The 23,504-nt window shown below is 36.6% G+C and overlaps 1 protein-coding gene across 2 annotated transcripts in view; it reads right to left on the bottom strand.

Annotated features, from left to right (window-relative positions):
- Positions 1–414: 414 nt before the first annotated feature.
- LOC121728458 overlaps positions 415–23,504 on the bottom strand; it is a 301,224-nt gene continuing 278,134 nt past the window's right edge. The window contains exons 1-3 of one of the 2 annotated variants that reach the window (XM_042116650.1): positions 4,362–4,371; positions 2,220–2,975; positions 415–1,760 (exon numbers count right to left, since the gene is read on the bottom strand). In XM_042116650.1, coding sequence (XP_041972584.1) covers positions 952–1,760; positions 2,220–2,943 — 1,533 coding nt within the window. In that variant the 5' untranslated portion in view covers positions 2,944–2,975; positions 4,362–4,371 and the 3' untranslated portion in view covers positions 415–951. Of the gene's footprint in view, positions 1,761–2,219; positions 3,008–4,361; positions 4,372–23,504 lie in introns of those variants that run through there. The other variant, XM_042116649.1, reaches the window with a different exon arrangement.

Here is a 23,504-nt window from a genome sequence, read left to right on the forward strand (position 1 = left end):
TTCAAGTATTTGATGTTATTTATTATCATCATTGAGTTGTTCTGTTTCGTGTTAATTGCTGGGTTACACAACAATTTTGTGGAATTAAATTTTATCAAAATTAATATGAATAATAATTAGTGTGGAAGTGTGTCTGTTTGTCTGTTAACTCTTCACGCCCAAACCGATCTTACTGAAATCGTAGGTATAGAGATACTTTGAGGGAAAGGACATATAATATACTTATTATCCCGGAAAAATGTACCGTTCCTCGCGATTTAAATAAATTTTGCGGGCGTCATCTGGTTAATATTATCATAGTAGGTAAATATGTCTGCAGATTTAGATAAAACTTGAAAAAATATTTTGCTATACGAGAAAAGAACATAATTATCTATATGATGCCCTGTTAGTGTTTTCAAATTAAAATTACACTGATTTTTTAATAAATTTAATTTTACAAAGGTTTCTATTCACATGAAAATATTACATCTATAATTTGATATCATCCATTGACAGTAAAATGTTCCACATTTCCTAAAAGTTATTTTTATGTACATAATATACTTACAAACAAAATGTTCACAGATCATGATATAGAAAGTTCTAAAGGAATACAAATAATCCCCGCTGTAAGTTCATTAGCTCATCAGTAATATACACAATGTACATCGTACACACAACTTTTATCACTATTCACGTATTTTCGTGTTCCATAATTTCAGGTAGGGTGTTATACGCCACCATGTTACCGTAAACTCCTTTCGGTTCTTTTTTAGTCACTATAGCGACTATTTCGTCTTCCAGCGGAGGCGGCGGCGGCAGAAAGTCTGGATGGCTTTCAACAGAGCTAGATATCTCGTCGACGCTAAAAACAACCTCCCGATTTTCGATCTCGACTTTATTTCGTTGGGCTGCGGAACTATCTTCCATTATACTGTACAAATTTTCAGGTTTCTTAGCGTACATTTGTCAAGAGCTCAAGTAGAGCGTTTCGCTCGTGTTCACCTCGTCGTTCACGATGTTACTCTTCTGCGACCACTCCTTCTGATGATTCTTTATTCTATAAATTATCTCGTCGTGTATTACGCCGAAACACATGGCCGTTAGAGCTAAGCCGGTTAATGTGTAGGCGGAACAAAACCACAAAACGGTTGAATTTATTGTGTAATATCTAACGCCATTAATTGTTGTGTAGCTCATTCCCGGAATAATGCTACCGAATCCGATGGTGCTCAGTGCCATAAAACAAAAGTATATTCCGTCTACTAGGGACAAATCGTCCAATTTATAAAGTATTAGAGCTCCCACGATGATGTAAATAAATATTGCGGATAAGCATAAAAGAACCGGTGCCAGTATACTCAGCCCGTGCATTGATAATTTTGAATCTGTATCCTGCCAACTTATGATATCATCTTTTATGGTGCTAGTAGTCGGCCTTTCTGATATAGATAAGTCTCGTTGACTGTCAGACTTTACAATGTAGCACTCCTCCGTGGGCGTTTTACTATTATTTTGACTGCTCATCATTTCTTCTTGTTGCCTTTTCAGTTTCATGCGTCTTTCTTTTTCTGCCATTCGTCTTTCGTCGTAGCAGCAGTAGCCACATTTTGAGCACAGACAACAACATAGGGCTCGACTGAACACGCTTCGGGCCATCTTTGATAGTAAAGACCCAACACTCGATAAATATAGAAGAGTCAGGGGTATTCCGACCATAGCGTAGCCGATAGTAACTCCTTTACCCAACATTGTTTTAGGTGCAACGTTTCCATAACCTGTAACAAAAAATATCAAAGTTATTTTAAATCACTATTTAAGAGTGTTTCTATTTGCTACTTGGAGGTAATACTTTTTCTCTTATAAAATAAATATTTTTATTCAGTAGTATTATAAAGTGCCGAAAAGGATACAGATCTGTTACGTTCATACTATTTGCCGGCTTAAATCTCTTCCGAACAACATTGACAAATTTGACAGAAAAGTGAAACAAAATATACGAAATGCCATTTACATAAAAGAGACAGACTAAATAAAAGACGACCCAACTGGGTCGTATTTGAAGTTTTACAACGAGCGCGGTAGTAACATATCTGCTTTGAGTTTTTTATTATTATAGCATTGATTAGAATAATAAGATACGATTAAATTTATCGACCGAAAACAACAAAAATTACTTGAGTTAGGTAGAGGCGAAAATTGATCGCAAAAATGGTTTAAATGCGAAATATATTTACCTATTGTAGTTAAAACCGTCAGCGAGTAGAAGAATGCTAATGCCAAGTTCCATTCATATTCTTCATAGTGAGTGTCGATATTTGCCAATCTGTATTCGCCAAGCGCCATCTCTTTGTAACTAACACCATACTGTGACGCAATTTCATTGGTTACTCTATGTAATAATTCATTCTGAAATTTAAGTATTTCTTGTCCCGCCAGTCTCGTCCAGTTTTCTCTGTACAGTATATTCAAAGAAATTGTGATCTCCCAAATATTTTCCACGGCTTTGCTGCGAGCGTCACCAAAACTCGTCGAAGATAACGTTAAATTTGTATCGTCGAACTCATTGTCTATGTTCTTTTTGTGAGTATGGTTTTCTTCTTTATGTGTAATTTTTTGCTTATCGGGCAGTATTCGAGGTCGGACAGTCATATCCGCGCCCCCTTCTATCGCTAGAAATATAACGGAACCCAGGAAAGTGTAAGCCAATAAAACGGAAAATATCGCGCTATTTGTCAAAGAACCAATAATAAACTGTTTTCTTCTGTACTTGGTTGTTTTAAAACAAAAGCAACATAAAACTCTCTGTCGGGAAGTTTGCGTTTTCTTTCTGCTATTAGATGTTATTGAGTCTACATCTTGGCATTTCTCCAAAGGGATTTCCCCGTTCGGTTTCGTCGGTCTATAATCTTTGTAATTTTCGGTTACTTCTTTGTCCAATACTACATCGCCGATGTCCATCGTCGTTAATTCATCGTTCACCTACTTTTGTTCTTCGATGCCGCCATTATGTTCGAGTTGTTTTCTGTAACAAAGAAAATTTATTGTTATTATATCGATATCGTTAGATTATATTATCCTTTACTCGGCTCATTTTTCAAAGTCTCGAGGGGACGGAGACAAATTACAAAATATGATGTAAGTGAATGATAAATGTAGCCCCTAGTTACACTGTTACTGACTTCAGAAGATAATTTAGGTAGGCGAAAATATAAAATAATAAGCTCCCACTCACAAAATATAATTATAGTATTAATATTTAAAAGTTTTACTTAAGGTAGGATAATAATTATGGTAAGTCAAGGCTAAATGAAGTTGCTAGTGTTATACGTCTTATATCTATATATAAACAAAAAACAATGTAGCCAAATACAATTGTTTTAAGATAATATTGATAATACATTTATGGGGAATAATAATTTAAAAATCAAATTTGTTTCATCAATTTAAATTTACATCATAATCACAAGTCATCAGCGAGTCGTAATACAATTTTATGCTGCCTAATTACATTCGCAATTAATGAAAGCTGGTAATTTTAATTTCGTAAAACGGTATGTACTCGTGAAGAGTCAAGAGTGTATGCATTTTAGTCCATAAAAATATTATTAGTTTGCGAAGCACGTACTGACCGGGCTCGATATCTCAGAGTGTTGGTTACATGCTATGAATAAAGTACTATACTTATTCAGTTTTACAAGAAACCTCATTTTCACACCTTATAAACTAGGGCTGGCAAAATTGATTTCTTGATGGGTTGGTTATTTACAACGCCCTTGAGATATTCGGTTTCGGCGGGAGATAAATTGTGTTGTGTGATAAAGTTTGTGTTGTATGTTACACGTTAAAATATTGAAAATTGTTTTTAAAACACTTTATGACATGCGTCATAGCGGGTTATCTAGTATTAAAATCTAATCTAGTGATCCAACCAGCCCTGGATTGCTACTGGAATAATGTAAACGGACATTAGAATGCAATTCAGTGCAACGAGTAGGTAAAACAATAATTTGTAATACTAGCCTCGCACGGCACGTCACGAGCCGCGTCGCGCCGAGCCGATTTGTGGGAGCGTGTATGAGCCAACAGGCGATCCGTACTACCCGTTCTCATGATGCCTAATATCAGGTGCCGCTCGGGCCGTGCTGAACCGAGCCTTTGAAGTAACCGACTTCAATCGAATCGGACGCGCCTGCTCGAGCCAGCCCGCCCCAACTCGAGACACCCCCTTCAAACTCGAATTATTAGGTCCAGGTCAATATATCAGTATAGTGACAATATATATGTTTGAATTCACGTCGAGGTAGAAGACACGAGAGTAGTGAAGAGTATAATAGTAATAAATAAAAAACTAAAGTTTTGACGTCAAGTGTAAGGACACTCGACGAGTTCAAAATTTGAACTATGGTAAATTATTACTACATTTACATTATAATATTATCTAGTAAATGCCAAATGCATTAGATATAAAGTTAATAATGTAAACATTAGTTGTTTTTGGGTCGGTTCACCGCAAAACAAGCCATAATGATGTTTGCACATTGCGTTTCACATGATTTAAATTTAAAATTTCTGAAATACAGCGACCTCAAATTAATACAATCACAATAAAGTTAATGAGGTGTTGATTTTTAATGACATTGTTATCGCATTATTTATTTAAAACAAATAATTATACGTATCCAAGTCTGTTAAAAATGCAATAATTTTTTTGCATTATACGGCTTTAAGCCGTGTAGATGTAGTATCACCAGTTCTTATCAATACTCGTATCCTAATATGGACAATATATTATATACAATTGAGGAATCTCGTCTCCGACTGCCTGTCCTTAAATAAGACTGTGAACTCGCCACAAAGTGAATTTCAGTTCCTTTGTGGTGAGAGTGCCGACTCAAGTTTTATCCATCTTCGAGGTGGAGGAGTTCTGGCCCGCCGGTGTAGTTTATCGAAGGTTCCGGGGGAGGCTCCCGAACGAAGCGCGCATCACGTCGCCGAAAGAGACTTTACGTGATAAAGTGTAGTGTGATTGTGTGTGTGAATGTGTAAATAATATATATTAGGATAAAATTGTTCGGCGTGCATCCGTTGTCTGATTGCCATAACACAAGTTTTTACTTAGCATGGGATTAGACGACGTGATGTACGCTACCTAGCTTTTATACTATTGTATATTATTGTATGCTTAATAAAGAATTTGAATTTGAAAGAAAGAATTTGAATTGGTCTGGCAATGGGAAGCAACTGTCATAAGTGTCCGGTAGTAAAATACGATATTTCTACAGCTATCCCGAAGAAAATAAGAAGAATAATTATTGAGCTTTATATTTTATCTTAGGGTTAAGACCTTCCGAACTGCATACATTTTAAGTAACTACGACCGAAATTCCATAATGATTGCTGGTCGTTCTTACCTCTATTGGGGTCATAAACAGTAAAACTTTCAGCCTTTTAGAATGAAGAAGTCTAGCTATCACTGATTCATGAGCTATTAGACAGAATCTTTAACTTTATCCACAGCGTATGCATAGGCCTAACTCGCTTTACAAGATAATTACACGTCAGTCTGGCCCCGTGCTAAGTACCTAAAGGACTTGTGTTACAGGTACCAGACAACGGAAATATATTTAATACTTTTATACTATACATATATTTAAGATTTTTATTATATCATACACATATTTAATACACATCCAGACCCGGGAACATTAAAAACTTTTTGTTCCGTCTGCGGGATTCGAACCCGCGACCCCCGGCTTGAGCTACCAACGCGCTCACCACTGAGCCACAAGATGGTGGCATCCATATTAATATTATAAATGCGTAAGTGTGTCTGTCTGTCTGTTACCCCTTCACGCCTAAACCGATTTCGCTGAAATTTGGTACGGGGATACTTTGAGGCCCAGGAAAGGACAGGATATTTTTATCCCACGCGATAAACGAATTTTGGCGCAACAGAGTTGCAGCCGTCATCACCATACTTATAATTTCAGCCACGTGCCGAAAATCTCCTTTCATCAATCATGTTGTGACCTCCTGACTCTGAGGGTTGGGTTAGGTTAGGTTCTTCCCTCCATGGCCTTCTTCCTCAAGATTACGCCGGTTCTTCTAGCGTGGATTAGTTTGCGAACCAGTAGTAGGCATCACTATTCACTAGGAACTACGTTCAGAAAACATTTGAAAAAAAAAATGTTTTTAAGTTTGAGTTCTGATACTTAAGTAGATCAGTAGCTGCATCAATAAGGACGAATGGAAATGAAATCTACCGTGATCACAAGAAAACCCTCAGGCAATCTGGCACAAAAGCAAACCATTAACCAAGTAGTTAAGTAATTTCACAGAATAGATAATAGGTAGGTAATGTTATAAAATTGAAATATATTTACCGCTGGCAAATCAACCAAAGTTTATACCACAAGTAATGTTACATTGAAATATATTAACCGCTGGCAGATCTAACCATATTCGTTACAGATTTTTAACATATCATGGGGATACAAATTAAAATGGAACGAAATCCCGTGTTTTATATCCCCCTTCTCGTCCATCATCGCTACGAAGCGAGCGCTTAATTAGGTGAATTATACACACCATTTCCTCGACCCACCTGTTTCATATTTCATTAGTGGCTCAACCATTTCTCATATAGATAGCATAATAAAACTTTTAATCTTGTTAATGGTGTGTAAGGTCAATAAGGGAATTGGTTATTATGACAAAGAAGATCTTTGGTTAACTACTAGTGCCATACAAATAAGAAAAGACTAGAATGATGTATAGCATAAATGCGGTATAAAAAGGTCTTACAATATAATGGAGACATACCTGGATCCAACATTCTGCCTCGTCAGTGGCGTGCAAAATAATTTCAAACTGTATGAAGTGCTAACATAATAAGTTAGCAGTGGACCGTAGATATGTAGATATACAGGCCTACCGGCTATAATTTTTTTTAGGACTTAGGTATCATAAGGATGGACTCCATTTATTAAAAAATATCCCTATATTTTTTTTTTACAATTACATATTTTATTCCACTTTAAATCGTTGTAGAACGGTCACTTTGCGATGGGGTAGAGCGGGGGTGACGCGGGGGGTGGCGCCAGGGGGGCGCGGGAGTCACGCACCGGCGACACGAGTGTCCATTAATTGTAGTGATTTTTAGGAAAACTTTCAGAAGCTATTTCTCAATATTTTAGTACTGAGTGATTATATAAAATACGTGTATTTTTATTTTTAACAAGGATCAACATATCGAAATTTGACCGGAAGGTTTAATTGCACCCTGTATAGTTAGAAAATGAAATATTAACATTTTAAATACAAAGAAATATTGTATCTATTGCCACTTCACGTTCAAAATAAAAAAAAACTAAAAAGGCATGAAGATACTTTGGACCCAGGAAACGACATGAGACAGTTGGTGTTACATAATATTTATTTGGTTCTTGCGCTATGAACAAAATATGTATAACAGTGTTGTGGACAACCTCTAATATCAACTATCTATACTAATATTATAAAGCGCAAGAGTTTTTTTGTTTGTTTGAACGCGCTAATCTCAGGAACTACTGGTCCGATTTGAAAAAATCTTTCAGTATTAGATAGCCCAATTATCGAGGAAGGCTATAGGCTATCACGTATATTTTATCACGCTAAGACCACTAGGAGCGAAGAAATAGAGGAAAATGTGGAAAAAACGGGGGAAATTATTTGAAAGGGATTATCTCACAACTACTGGAGCAATTTTTCTGTTTTTTGGCACAGATAAGAAGAAGACCACGTGAAGAATCATAGGCTATTTTTTGTGGACTAATATGTCTGCTAAATATCTGATTAACGCGGGTGAAGCCGTGATAAAAATATTTTTTTGTTTAGACTTGATTCGAAACATTCTTAACAAAAGCTAGATTACAAATAAATAACACCAAACAGTACAAAACTACACTGATAAAATCAGTAGTTTTAACTAGTATACAATAAAACTGGGCTATTTCTAGTATTTCTGATTAAAAGTTGGCTAAACTAATATTAATTTAAGAATTGAATGTTAAATCTGTTCTCCGATAATTCAAATACGATTCAAGATTCTCTTTTTAAGCACATTGTAGGAATGAAATAATTTTTAAAAGGTATTTTTGTTACTCTCTCTGATTAAGAGATTCTATAATAATCTAACATTACACAGTCAAATGAAGATGGCCCACCATCTGCTAAATAAATTAATTTCTCTGTTGGTACCTACATAATATAAAAAATAACTCTACGTAATACGTATGCAGAGAAGATTTTAAGACGTTTGAATTTTTGTGAGCTGATTTCTAAACAATACCTTTTAGCCGGTTATAAAGCAGATACCAGATAAAGGGTAGTAAAACGTATCCCATAACTTAAAATGTTGCATTTGTGCAGTTCATAAAATACGCTTTGCGGAAACGATATCAAAGAACATAAAATTTATATCTATTTGCAGCAAGCGCATTGTAATGAAATTTATCGCGCGCACTTAAAGGAATCACGTTGTACTTATAATAGCAATAGCGAGATGTACTATAGGAGGAAGTAGTTTCAGAAATGGTGTAAAATAATGCTGCGTAAAGTCCGTTGTTCATAATTTTTTAAGAAGAAATCGATTGTTTTGTTACTATGTGTTGTCCGCTATTTGGTCAAGCCTTTCTATACTATTTCGGCACTCAGAGTAGTAATTAATCAAATATAGAAATATTTGATTTGGCACTCTGGTAGATTTACAAAACTTTTTGACAGTAGTCTATACATCCATTAATTATCGTTTTTGAACATCATTTAATGACCTGTACAACGCTGTTGAAAAGATGAACTCTGACAGGACTTTTATGACAATAACGAATAGGCTATCCACCAATTAACTTGACAGATCTAGTATGGAGAATCTGTCAAAAAAGTTGTGAATAGCCTATTCGGCACTTTATCAGAAAGTGGTGAAACAGGCCCTAAAAGTCAGAAGCTGTGCATCAGTGATGTACCTAATAGTTAATAGCTATTAGATAAAGAGACTAATCAGGAAGTGGTGAAACAGGCCCTTACACACTTATCCATTTCTGATATTGAATGGTCAGAGGGCCTGATTACACCTATCGAGTAGAGTGGCGAGGCAGACCCTTTGGCTGAGCACATACATAATAAACTTGACAGAGAGCACGGACACGCCACTGTCTCGCCAGTAAAGGCAGCTATAGTGACGCACAGTTTGTCGGCGCGTGCCGGAGCGGATCGGGGCTCAGCGCAGCGCAAAATGCACACTATTGCCGGGTCGGGTCGCATCGCATTGACGGATTTTAACGCTCACTGTGCCGGGGCGTGCCGGGGCGGGTCGGCGCGCAATGCATTGACGGATTTTGAGCCGAGGCTTGCCGGACCGCAACGCATCACATCCGCGCGCCGCTTGCTATAGCACGCTGTTGCCGGGGCGCAGCGGGTCTTGCCGGGGCGCAGCAGGTCTTGTCGGGCCGTGTCGCATTGACAGAAATCCGCCGACCAACAATCCGCGCCGATGCACCCCGGCACATTGTGCGATACGCTTATCCGCTTCCATACAAATTGTATGAAGGCGGATTTTCACGATGCGCCCCGGCACGCTGAGCCCCGGCACGGCCAGTCTCAGTGTGCTCATTCCTTCAGACCGCAACGCGACTCGTAGATGCATTTCTAAATTATATGGATTTGATAGATTTGCAAGAAGCCTCACGCAATTGAAATCTGTCAAATTCATACAAATTTATGCCGCACCGCACCTCGCCTCGCCTCGTCGCGTTGCGGTCTGAATTGACCCTAAGGTTGTACAATAGTTCAAAGTTCCTGCTCGATCGCTTTCAAATGGATTGCTTTACAGTATCTTATAAACTTCACCTTTTATAGTACAGTTATCATAGAATGTAATATTACAGCGAGAATTATTGTTAGCTGGAACGTGCAGACGACAATATAATGCCAACGCGCGCGGCATAAAAGATAGATCTTGTTCCGTGATCGTACTTATTGTACTTCAGTTCAATAGGTCGTGATGACAAAAGGTTTTGAGCCCATTTTACATCACTTGTGTAAGAATTCATTATGAGTATTGTAGAGATTTAGATATAATAGTTCTAGTACTGATATAAAATTATAGTCGCTTGGATTTGGGTAATTTTATTTTAATTAAAAGCTTGATGAAAGTTAGCCCACTCAAGAGTATGCAATTTAGAACAAAAAGGTATAAGAATAATGCAATCTCACCAAAAACATGAAATGCAAAAAAGAAACCAAGCCTCACCATGCAATTTTTCTGTCGTAAAAAGTTTCAAGCCAAGTAAGTGTTAAACAAATAAATACAAACAAGAGTACAACAAATATTTTCCTAAATATATTGTATGCTCACGCCTGTGTTGAAACTCATGAATATTATTCGTATTCATAATTTCACGTGTTATGTAAATGAAGCATCATTACACGAATTGGTTATTACGTTTTACTACGGCATGATAATTAACACCAGCTTTAACGTGTACGCCGCACGGAAACTTATCGAAGGAATTCTACCGCTCCACCATAAATGTGACGTTTCAATGCGTTTGCATATTTTTGGTGGCTTGTGCTCTTCAGGTTTACTAATGAGCAAAATTGGACTTGGACTTTATTTCTTCTCCTTTTGCAATATCAAGACCAATTTCGGTCACTGCTATTCAGGTTTGTCAACATTAAAATATCTGACACGCTTCGGGGATCTAGTAGCTTGCTTGGCGTATGACTATTGACGAGAGGTCGTAGGTTCTATACTCACGTTAGAATAACTTTAAGATATAGTCAAGAAAAGAAAAGTCACACCTCACTAAACCACTTTTTTTTTATAAAATACACTATAGATAAAATATAATATCTTGAGTTTTTAACAAAAGAGCAAGTGATATAACAAGCGTTACAGTACAACGTAGGTGTTACATCAAATCCAAAAAATAAAATATAGACTTTAAAAAATTTAAGGAGCCACGTCATTTGTAAGAAATTCTCACAATGGGCTTAAGTATCACGACGAGGAAATGCGTGCCTCTTGTCGCGAACGAAAACGCTGGAAATTGCGTTATAGTTGAGGGTAGAAATGCTTTTGTACGTTCACAATGAAGGCTTTTGTGAGCCGAGACAGATACTAATTCCGAATGTTGCTTTGTGTTGACGGTTAGCGAAACAAAACTTGGAAAATATACCTTAGAGAAATCTCTTTCGACTGCCGCAAAAGATCGTTTTATATTCCCAAATCTGTACTTGTATTTTAGAAGAATGGTTGATTTCGCAGTACCCGGGTTGAGACAGTCTCAACAGTAAAACAAAATATGTATTATAAACTATGCGAAATACTAAACTTAAAGGTCAATGTATACGCCTGTATAATAAAATCCCAGAAAACGTTCAAAATCTTTCGATTAATAAATTTAAAAAAGTAGTCAAAGAACGTTTGTGTGCCAAAGCCTATTTTATAAGGTTCATAAACGATGGCACATCTTGGGAGTAGGATGGCTCCTTGCAAGGCTACTTCTACATTATTATATTATGACTTACAATTATGTATGGATGTTGACATTGTATAATTTTAAGTTACAATTGTAATATTTTAAAAAGATTTTTTTTTTCTCACTTTTTTGGTAAAAAGTGGGACCCCGTGCGAGTTTCTTACGCCGCGCCGGTTCTTCTCGCCGGGATAGTTCCCGAACCGGTGGTAGGCACCATTAGCATCAACGTTCTGAAAGTATTTGTTACAAATATATTCGGAAATAAAACAATTTTTATTTTTATTTTATTTTATTTTACTTTATTACTTCATTAGCTAACTGCCACACTCAAACTGAATGGTTATTAAACTTCAATTTAATGAAGAGTTTGACAAAATATGTATGGAACTTATGCAAAATCTTCATTTAATTACAATTTACAATTAACTAATTAATATTCGTGTCTTAGACCGCAACGCGACCCTAAGTCTTTAAGAATTGACCCTCAGTCGTCAAAAGTTTCCGTGACGCTGAGTAAAAATATCTGCAGCATTTACTTAGTAGAATTAAAGGGGTTGTTGTCTATTTACAGTCGCATCTCTTTCTAGGAAAACGTAAAACCCTCTCACTCTGCTATTGCAAAATCTATTCAAATAATTACTGTCTACAAAGATGACAAGATGAACAGCTATATATTATAGGTTATGTAAAAAGCTTTCTATCTTACCACAGACATAGATCAAGATAGATACCGCATGTATACCTATGTACTTTGCGTGCCATATCGCGTTCCTAAGCGACGAGCTATGCTCGTCTTTTGAAAGTCTTTTCTTTAGTTTGCTATCGGAAACGGACGTCAATCGGAATTACAAAAAAGCTTAAATGCCTAAAAGTGCCGTATGGAGCTGTAGAAATTCAAATTAAAATGTCGGCCTTGATAATGGACACGTTTCTTAACATCGGTACGTTACAGTAGGTAGGTATTAAAAAAGTGGCACGCTAGTTTCATACAAATGGAGTGACATGCGGTATCTATCTTGATCTATGTCTGTGTATCTTACCAATAAAAGCATATAATGTGCTATTTACTGTATTTTTAGATGTAGAGAAAGTCGGTGGACCTATATAATTTTATCGGGTTTTGTCAACTAATGCTAATCATAGTCTGCTGAATCACAGATAAGCTTGACATAATCCTACCAACTAACGTAAGTCTTGTCTATGAATCATATTTTAAAGTAGTAGTCCGCGAGGGCCGCTCCTTCCTTGGTTTCATAAAGCTGAAACTTTACCTGTTTGTGACCTTTACAGAGGTAAGAACCTGAACCTGATCTACAGAACTATACTTATACCTCCTAAAGTAACCGCGATCGAAATTCCATAGTTGCTGGTGGTTCTTACCTCTGTAAAGGTCACAAACAGGTAAACTTTCAGCTTTACGAAACGAAGGAAAGTCTGGACCTCGCGGGCTCTTGGTCCAGTAGGGATATATTATTGTACATGCTTGTCAATTGATAGTGCAATCAAAGAAGTAATTATTCTTGCAACAGAACAATAATTACTTCGTGTCTTGAGTAGAAACGTAATACAATTTGTAATGAAACCTGAGTCCCTAGCAAACACGTTTTCTTCATCGCTTCTTTAATAGAATTGCCTATCAAAAATGTATAAAATTGACAAGCGTTCGGTGATATTGATTCGTTATTGTGTCTATTGTAACATGTCAATTCTATACATTGTCATCAGCGATTCTATAAATAAGCGATAAAGAAAACGTCTTGGCTTGGGGTAAAGTTTTCAGTTTCAATGATAGTTCTTTACTTTCTTAATTTTGTCACAAAAAACGTTTTGTTTTAGAGAAAAAGTCACCACTATCGAGATAGATAATATTGAGTCACAAACAATATAAATTACCATTTTAACAGACATATTATATTAAATTTTAAGTCTCTATTCTTTTCACAACATAAAGAGCCTATTGTGAAATTTCATATTGAAAGTTCTAATACATAAGGCTCAAAATGAATGAAACTTTCATTCGCTGAAATTAGGTAACCACTTCGAGGGAAAAGCTTTTAGTCGTAACATTGTTAAAGGTTTTCAAACTTTCAATGTGGTTAAATTTGAAATTTGAATGCCAATACAATCTTGAATTTTAAACTACACATTTTAGGACCTGCCACGTTTATATTACCGTTATTCTTGCTTGCGGTGCTTTATTTTAAGCAGGAACTGCATGCCTGTATTACACACATCCTTTATATTATGTACTATGCAAGGATGCAAACGTTGTATGCATGCCCCGGACTCAACGTTGCCTTGTACATAATTATGTCGGTAATACAAACTGTTTGCAAAAGATTTTGACAATCCAGATCAACAATAATTATATACTGAATTGTAAATACATTGCCTATAGTTAGTAGACGAAATTGAAAATCGGTAGACCCATTTAGGAGTTTATTCACTCACACACGTATTACAGGCTACATTCGAAATTATACTTTATTTCGATTATGAAAAAATAGACGTTGGCACTATGCACTGTTATGAATTTTGATTATTCTACGAAACAATACCTCACTCGGGCTAACCGATCGCTAGCGGTCGTTGACAGGGAGTTAAGAGGATACCACAGCGGCTAGAGAAATGAAAAAAAAGTACGTGTAATATATATAGCTGTCTCCCTTACCTCAAGCCTATACCGCAGAACGCGATAGAGACAACTGCAGAAAATCCAGAAAATCAACGATTCGTTGTCCCCTGATTCCTTCTCCAAAACTTAACCGATTTAAGTACTTTTTTCATTAAAGATTAAAAAAAGGCTTGAGCTGTGTTCCTATGTTTTGCTTTTTTTGTATAATCTATCCAAATCTGTTTTCTGGACGTTTGAACACAGTGGAAAATCTGGCCATTTTTTTGGGTTTTTGAACGTTCATATCTTATTTAATAATTAAATTATGAAAAAAAAAAGAAAACATAGGGACATTGTATTAGTGGCCGTAGATATTCAGGAAAAAAATTATAACTCTACTAGCATTATCCAGGGAGGAAACAGGGGACAACGTTTGTATGGAAAAAATGGCGGTGTGGAATCCTCTTAATGACCGCTGGCGACAAGTTAGCCCGAGTGGAGTAGTCTATGCAACAAATTCGTACAACAACAATACCGAACAAGCTCTAAGCTAGTCCACGAATAATATTATAGTTTGTATATTATTATTCGTAGAAACTAGTAGACTCGATCACAACCACAAAAGCCTTATAGTACTCACATGCAGTTTTACTCGATCGAGCAATCACGTAGAGTAAAAACCACGGGTTTGGCTTTCGTCCACACATTCAGCATTACTCGATAGTTTTACTCCAAATAGAGTAAAAATTATCGTATGGACCGCAAAACTCACACGCTTGTTTAAAGCTCGACGGCTCGCGTCGAGTAAGATCGAAGGAAGTCCTTCAGGACTAGGCTGTATCTAATCTACACGTTTACAATGACACGACTTTGAAGATTTTCTATGCCTAGGATTACCGTAACATCAAGGGCTTGATTCGTATTCGTAGATGTTATAATTATTTTATTTTATTATAATATTCGTGGTTTCGGATAGTGATGGAGGATCGACTCACGGCGCCCCTCTTGCCTTTCCACAGCGCACCAAGACGCCGCCGCGCATAGTTTGAGAACCCCTGCCCTAATCCTTATATACTAATTAAATAAATGCAAAAGTGTCTGTCTATATAATATTACGTCTTCACGCCCAAACCACTGAATCCATTTTGATGATATTTGGTATGCAAATACCATAAATCACGGGAAATGACAAATGATAGTTTTTATTGGAAAATATGTATGGTTCCCGCGCTTTAAAACTCACACGCTTGAGTAAAGCTCGACGGCTCGCGTCGAGTAAGTTCGAAGGAAGTCCTTCAGGACTAGGCTGTATCTAATCTACACGTTTACAATGACACGACTTTGAAGATTTTCTATGCCTAGGATTACCGTAACATCAAGGGCTTGATTCGTATTCGTAGATGTTATAATTATTTTATTTTATTATAATATTCGTGGTTTCGGATAGTGATGGAGGATCGACTCACGGCGCCCCTATTGCCTTTCCACAGCGCACCAAGACGCCGCCGCGCATAGTTTGAGAACCCCTGCCCTAATCCTTATATACTAATTAAATAAATGCGAAAGTGTCTGTCTATATAATATTACGTCTTCACGCCCAAACCACTGAATCCATTTTGATGATATTTGGTATGCAGATACCATAAATCACGGGAAATGACAAATGATAGTTTTATTGGAAAATATGTACGGTTCCCGCGCTTTAAACGAATATCAATGACGCAAAGGAGCTGCGGGCGTAAACTAAGTACCTAATAATTTACGTTGCCTTTATGTTGCCATTATACGACTAGGCTTTCCGGTTAATAATATAATCATTGGTACCGAAGTGGTTACTAATTGCATATTATGTGCAATTATACTCGAGGGAGCACTCTCTTGTTCTCAATTGTATTAGCAAGTTCTATTGCAAAGGGAATGCTGCGACAATCACGTCATAAAGTATGTATCAAATAGGCTGAGTTTGACCCATAAAGTTGAAATAACTAGCGGAATAGAGAAACAAAGGCCTGAGCAAGCGAGATGTCACTATCAGTAACACTGCGTGGTAAAAAGAGACGTGTGATAAATGACAGTAGCACTCTTTTTTTTTGACGTCCATTCGGCACGTGCCGCACGTTGACAATTTAAGTTATATTTTTCACACAGATGAAAACCAATTTCGGTTTCGTTTGACAGCTCGAGATTGTTGCTCTATTCCGCTCGGTATAAAAAACTTTATGGTTTGACCCGTTTTCCGCATATCAGCCTACCGTAAATATGTAACGGGTACACTCAGAGAGACTTAATGATTACTTAAACAAGAGTTTGACAGAAGATACAGTGTAGTGTGTCAATATCTAGGTAAATATTTAACAGTTAAAATTATCATAAAATTTCGCTGTGTGCGGTCGTATGGCTGCGTTTCTACCAGAGATGTGTTGCGTTGAATGTCATTAACTTTCATATTGGCGCATTCAATAATTGAATGCGTCAAGGAACGCAACGCTAATATTGTCATTTTTAAAGATACGGTCAGAGGGCATGCGTTGCGGGCATGCCTCACGTTCGCTGTTGACTGCGCTATAACGCATGCCCTTGACGAACAGAAAAAGGCATAGTGTGAACAAAGCTAATTAGCATCGCTGCGCTGAGCGATGTCATTGCAAGCTTAAATGAAAAGATTCTATTGTTCAAAAACATATTCGGATTTGCAACACATCTCTGGTGAAACGCAGCCTAATACCAGTTTTTTTAATTTTAAGGAGTTCAAGTAGTCAAAAGCGATGTAAAAGAGTTTGTTTATTCAAAAGAATAGTTGATGAGATAATGTTTAAACGTTCTCCGATTTGAGATAGAAATACAACAAGCGCTAGAGAATAGATAACTAGTGTAACAATCCTAAGGGCCAGGCCACAACACTGCGTTGCGGCGTCGTATCGCTAAAACAACATCACACAGAAATGCGATGCGATGTCGCAATGCAGAAATATCATATTATAGTATAGCACTCATAACATCGGAAATTTTCAAGATGCGTTCTGCGGCGTTGTAGATTTATACGATGCGACGCCGCAACGCAGTGTTGTGGCCTGCACCTAAGAATCAGAATTAAGTTTAAATAATTTTATCTTACTACCAGATGCTAAGCCGTTAGAAAATAGAGCCTTATGTTTTTCACTATGAAAATGCTACTTTGTCCTTTCTCGAAAGTTCAAGTACATACCAAATTTCTTCTAAATCAGAAAGTCTTCAGGCGAACTTAAAGTATTTTTTGCTACTCTACTAAAATAGAATATTAAACATTGAACTCTAATTTCAGAACGATGGTGTAATAAATTTTTGTAAGTGTCGATTTCTTACTAATATCCTCGAAAAATGGACTTGCGCCAAGTTTCTCGAGTAGGTCTTTGAACTAAGCTTTCGTCTGACATGCTAGGGACAAAATACAAAGGTTTTGCGTCGGAGCCCTTAAAAGATTAGGCTTTAAACCGTTGCCAGGAAAAGACAGTTTCCGGCCAAATTTCCATCAAATGTTTCAACAAATAGAGCCATTTCCAATGTTTCGATTGCAGAACGGAACATCGAAAGCTTTTAACGCTTCCGAAAAAGAGCGTTCAGAATTTGTTTTCTGATTTTTAGTTCAAATTGGAAAAATCAATATTTCTGAACGGAAACAAGTGGTCATACAAGGTGTACGTCGGTAGCTAACAGAATAAATATAACAGGATTTTGCATGACTTTTTTATTTTCGTTGTACTTTTGACTTTTTTGTGTAGGTATGTTAATTTTTTACGTTCATTGTTTAAAACCGTCTTCCTCTCCAGAACTGTTATTTAGCTATAGCTTTTTTTTTATGAAATAAGGGGGCAAACGAGCAAACGGGTCATCTGATGGAAAGCAACTTCCGTCGCCCATGGACACTCGCAGCATCAGAAGAGCTGCATGTGCGTTGCCGGCCTTTTAATAGGGAATAAGGTAATAGGGGAGGGTAGGGAAGGGAAGGGAATAGTGGAGGGTAGGAAAGTGAATAGGGTAGGGGATTGGGCCTCCGGTAAACTCACTCACTCGGCCAAACACAGCGCAAGCGCTGTTTCACGCCGGTTTTCTGTGAGAACGTGGTATTTATCCGGTCGAGCCGGCCCATTCGTGCCGAAGTATGGCTCTCCCACGTAAAAACGCTACAACGTTATTTCGAGAATGTAAAGTAGATGCTGGCATATAGCTGACTATATGCCAGCATCTACTTTACATTCTGGTTTACTTACATTTGGTACTTACATTCTGGTACTTTACATTTGGGTCTGAACCCAGGAGTACACCAAATGTTTACATAATCAATCCAGCTATTTCGAAAGACTCTTACAATTAACACCACGAACGATTTCATATATAAGATGTTCAAAATTCTTAAACGTGAAAGACCTAGCTATTTATCCTTTATTTGCCTAATATGGGATTTGGCGATTTGAATATTTCAATGTGTCAGATAGCGGTCCTACGTAGTGACCTTTTCGGGCTAGAGCGTTACTGAATACATAATTAGGGTAAATAGTTGCTGTAGAGATATAAGTTTCCTCGTTAAGCTACGTGCGATGCCCTTATTATGAGGGAGAGGTATTATGAAACCCGACGATATTTTCAACACAGCTTTCGTTAGTGCTTCGCAAAAATTTTCGCTAGAATTTTTTTCGGGTAGATTGAAAAATTATGATAAATTAATACTTATACTGTTTTGGAACGAAATATGCGCATATTCTGTTTTACTTACACTGAGTTACTTCTGTTTTAATAATGCATTTTATTCATTACTTCGTATAAGTAATAGAAAAATATATTAAATATTTTCTCTTTAAATATACAGTTTAATCGAAACCATAGGAATACTTCCGATAATAATACATAGAATATAGATGGCAGCTGCCTCCCCATCAGACACGGCGCGGCGCCGGCACCGTATCACGGTGGCGGCGTCGTGCCGTAAGTCGTAACCATGAAGCTATTATAGAGAGGAGATGGCCTAAGCAATTACTGTTCACTGTGATTTTCAACTAGGTCCTGACGTCATCATTGTGGGCGGGGCTTAAGTCAGTACACTTTCCGCGTTTGTCAGGTGCACACGTAACGAGACTCCCAATAAATTGGTGTTTTTTGCGTTTTTAACAAGGAAAGGATGAAGTATTGTGTTTTACAATGTCGAAAACACTCAGAGAGACGTTCTGATAATATAAATACCGTCACATTTCATTTGTAAATAATTTTAAATGTAATTTAAATATAAAAGTTCTAGAACATTTTAGCTTTCAGCGTTAATTATACTACTTGACACTAGATGGCCAGACCTTTGAAAGATAATACAGACGTTAATGCTTATAATTTTGCATAAGTTTATTGCAATAATCATACTTGAATACTTAAAACCGTGATACACTTTGTCTTAAACACATTTAATAGGTAAAACCGTACTTATATAGCTTTTATTGTCATATTACTTATAAAGCGCCATCTGTCGTCATCTTGGATAACTATTATGAACGTAACAAATATCCAGGGCCGTATTTAGAATTAAATTACTAACCGACTTCCAAAAAACGAGGAGGTTGTATTTTTATTAAGTATCGCAATGACAGTTTGTTTGCTAATGTTGATTGTTGACGCGCGCGTTTTTATTTGCGGACATTTCTTTCAAGTTTTTGTTTTAATTTTTTTTGTGATAATAATAGGTAATAATCTATATATATAAAAATCAATTGCTGTTCGTTAGTCTCGCTAAAACTCGAGAACGGCTGAACGGATTTATCTTATCTTGGTCTTGAATTATTCGTGGAGGTCTAGGGAAGGTTTAAAAGGTGAGAAAAATTTTGGATGTGTGGCGGTACCCACAAATCGCCTAATATTCCTGCATCGCGCTATCGAAGTTTTCTGAGCGCGTCGGTATATATACGACAGCTGAAATATATCACGTGGGCTTCGGCCTGACCGAGCATAACACCTCGCTCGGTCGGAAGATCTTCCTTTAGCGTCGCCACGCATTATCCCACAGATGTATAGATGCATGGATGTATATGTAGATGTATGGATGTTTGTTACTCTTTCACGCAAAAACTACTGAACGGATTTTAATGAAACTTTACAATAATATAGCTTAAACATCATAATAACACATAGGCTACAATTTTAACCGACTTTCAAAATGGGGGAGGTGTTATGTTCGTTTTCTTATGTTCAACGATTACTCCGTCGTTTGTTAACCGATTTTCAAAATTTTTCTTTTGGGTATCATCATAAATATAGGGTATCATCCCAATTCGGTATTATATTCACAAAAGTGGTGATCTGATGAAGGATCCATAAGTAAACGAGGGAACTCCTCAAAAATTATAGGGAAATATGTGGTGACTTCGGTTTCGTGAGAAGTATTCTAAGCATATGCTACCAACAAGTAAGATTTTGAACCGAGGTATACCTGGTATACCGTGGTTCGGAAGGTGCTGAGAGAACTCCTGATTCTTTATAGATACAAGTTTGGGAGTTTCGGCGTTGTTTTAAGAACGGAAAGCATATGCTTCTATGCAAATTACATTCATCATCAACATCGTCATCATCATCACTACCATATTATACCATGTTATTGGTAAGTACTTTTCATAGTCTTTTAGATCGAGACTCGAGTTTGTCAAGCGATAATTTAAAAAAATCTATACCTACCTAATATTATAAACCTGAAGAGTATGTTTACTTGAACGGAATCGGAGGAACTACAGATCCGATTTAAAAACTTATTTCAGTGTTAGATAGCTCATTTATCGAGTAAGAACTAAGACTATAGGCTAAGACTAATACGACCGAAGAAACTCAGGAAAATGTGGGAAAAACGGGGGAAATATTAGATATTACGAACTACTGGAGCAATTTTTATGGCAATATTTGGCACAGATATAGAGTAGACCAAGTGAAGGGAGTAGAGACATAAGAGCTATTTTTATGGGAAAATGTACGGTTTCCGTAAAATTCCTAATTTACGCGGGCGAAGCCGCGCGGGACATCTAGTATGTGATATTATTATAGTAATTGATTAATAAAATAATAGCTGAATCACATTCATTGATAAAATATTACCACAAATCTTTTTCAAGAAAATTTTGGATTCGCTCAAAAATAAAAAAATAAAGTACTTAACTGAAAGAGTTGAAGCTGCCACGGGGTTGACCAAAAACAAGGTAATACCTTAAGGTTGGGTTGCACCAGAGGCGTGGTTAAAGTTTAAGTTATGGTTATAGTTAAGGTAAATTTAACTTTAACTTTAACCTTAACTTTGACCGGAGAAATTGACGGCTGACAGCTGGTCCAACAAGGTTATAACTATAAATATATATATAGTATATAACGTGGGCGGGGGCGCTGCTGGTAAAGGAGAACTGTCAAAAATGGCGTTTTTTGTATGATATCAGCGTTAGTTCCTTTTAACAATAACCATAGGGTTATGGTTAAATATGGCGTCAATTTTTTACTTTAACCAAAGATTTGACATTTTGAATTATAGTTAAAGTTAAAGTTAGTTGATGCAACCCAGTCTTAATGTACAGAATTGGTCGATTACTTACCTATACATTAATGCTATTAGAAAATTTTGATAACGCTACTTTTTTAGCAAACAAAACTATCATTGCGATCCCATTCTGATCGCGCGTGGATCTTTCATGTCCCCCCCCCCCCCCCCCCCAGTACCTCTTAAAAGGCTGGCAATACACCTGTAGCTCTGCTGATGTTGCGAGTGTCCATGGGCGACGAAAGTTGCTTTCTATCACCGGTGGTAGGCATCATGTAGACGTTCAGAGAACATTAGTTAATTTATTCTGAATAAAAAAAGTTTGAGTTTGAGTTTATCAGGTGACTCGTTTACTCGTTTGTCCCCTTATTTTACATCAAAAAACCGGTCAAAATACTAACCCTTATTTTATTAATTGAACTTATTTAATATACATTTTTTAAAGTTCTGAGTAGGTCCCATAATATTCAAGAATATTCAAGAATTTTGACATCTAGTCACTACTGAACTACGTAGTAACATCAACATCGACCTAAGGTAGTAGTTTTGCTTTTAGCCGATAGATGAAATATTGAAAAGTGGGCGGAGCTCCCCCTCACCCCGCAAATTGTCACGCGTCGTTTCTTAAGGAAATTCGATTACGACACCTCCTCTCTATATTAGCTTCATGGTCGTAACACGGTGCCGGCGCGGCGTGAGACTACACTACGGCAAAGGACTACATTTTACTAGGGGCAAAATTAGTGTTTGATATAATATTAATTATATTTTATTTTGCTCGCACAAAGTGGATTTTTACCAAATTATATTGACTTATTTTTATATTAAACTAGCTGTCCCTGTGAACTTCGTGTCACTTTAAAACCTTCCCTGAACTTCTACGAATATTTTAAGACTAAAATCAGCCCAATCCGTTCAGCCGTTTTCGAGTTTTAGCGTTACTAACACAATTAAAAATCCATTTTTATATAATATGTAGATCTGCTTTTACTAACTAAAAAAAAGAAATTAAATATCTCAATAAAAGTAAAGTAAGAACAAGTTGAAGGAAGAATAATAATTGTGTTTACAAACCACTATAAATCCAAATAGAATTTCAAGTGAACTATCGAAAATTGACTTATGCAGTTATACTAACTAAATAACTTTTAACAAGTAAACTTGCGGGAGTCGGAGGAAAATTTTAGTACAGCAAATTAAGTAGAGCAATTTAAAATAGTGTAAGTTTCCACTGAAAATATTATAGACTACTCTTCGAGGTGTTGACGTATAATTGAATTTAATAGTTACTAGAGAGGCGATCTCTAGTCGAAATTCGACCTTAGTTTCAACAATATTAGGACTACTACGTATATTTTGTAAAAAAATTACTTTATCATATTTTTTTTCAACTCTTGTCTCTGGGACTGATCTCAGACTGGCCGTGTAAGCATTGTCTAATAGTAGGTAGCTAAGATTCAATCCTTGTTGTCAACAGACTTTAACCATAAATAAAAGAGTATAAATTCGTATGTATAGGCTTGTCACTCAAAAATCTGTCGTTTTTCCTGGTGTGTGTGTTGTAGTGTGTGTAATGTTTTATTTGTTAAAAAAAATTATGATTAAAGCATAATTTCAAATTAATATTAGCTCGATCCTTCTCCATGTAAACTATAACTGTGCAAAATTTCATTCACCTATTTTTCCCAGTTTTCGTCAAAAGGGATACAAAGTTTTTGGCTCACGTATTAATATATAGATTTGGTAAATAATATTTATTATTTCCAAAAAAATATTACGTGATACAGTTATACAGGATGTAACAAAACCAAGTGATAATACTTTAGGGTATGTATAGGACCTATAGGTCCCTTTAATT

This window comes from Aricia agestis, chromosome 6 (genome assembly GCF_905147365.1).
Source record: "Aricia agestis chromosome 6, ilAriAges1.1, whole genome shotgun sequence".
Taxonomy (NCBI): domain Eukaryota; kingdom Metazoa; phylum Arthropoda; class Insecta; order Lepidoptera; family Lycaenidae; genus Aricia; species Aricia agestis.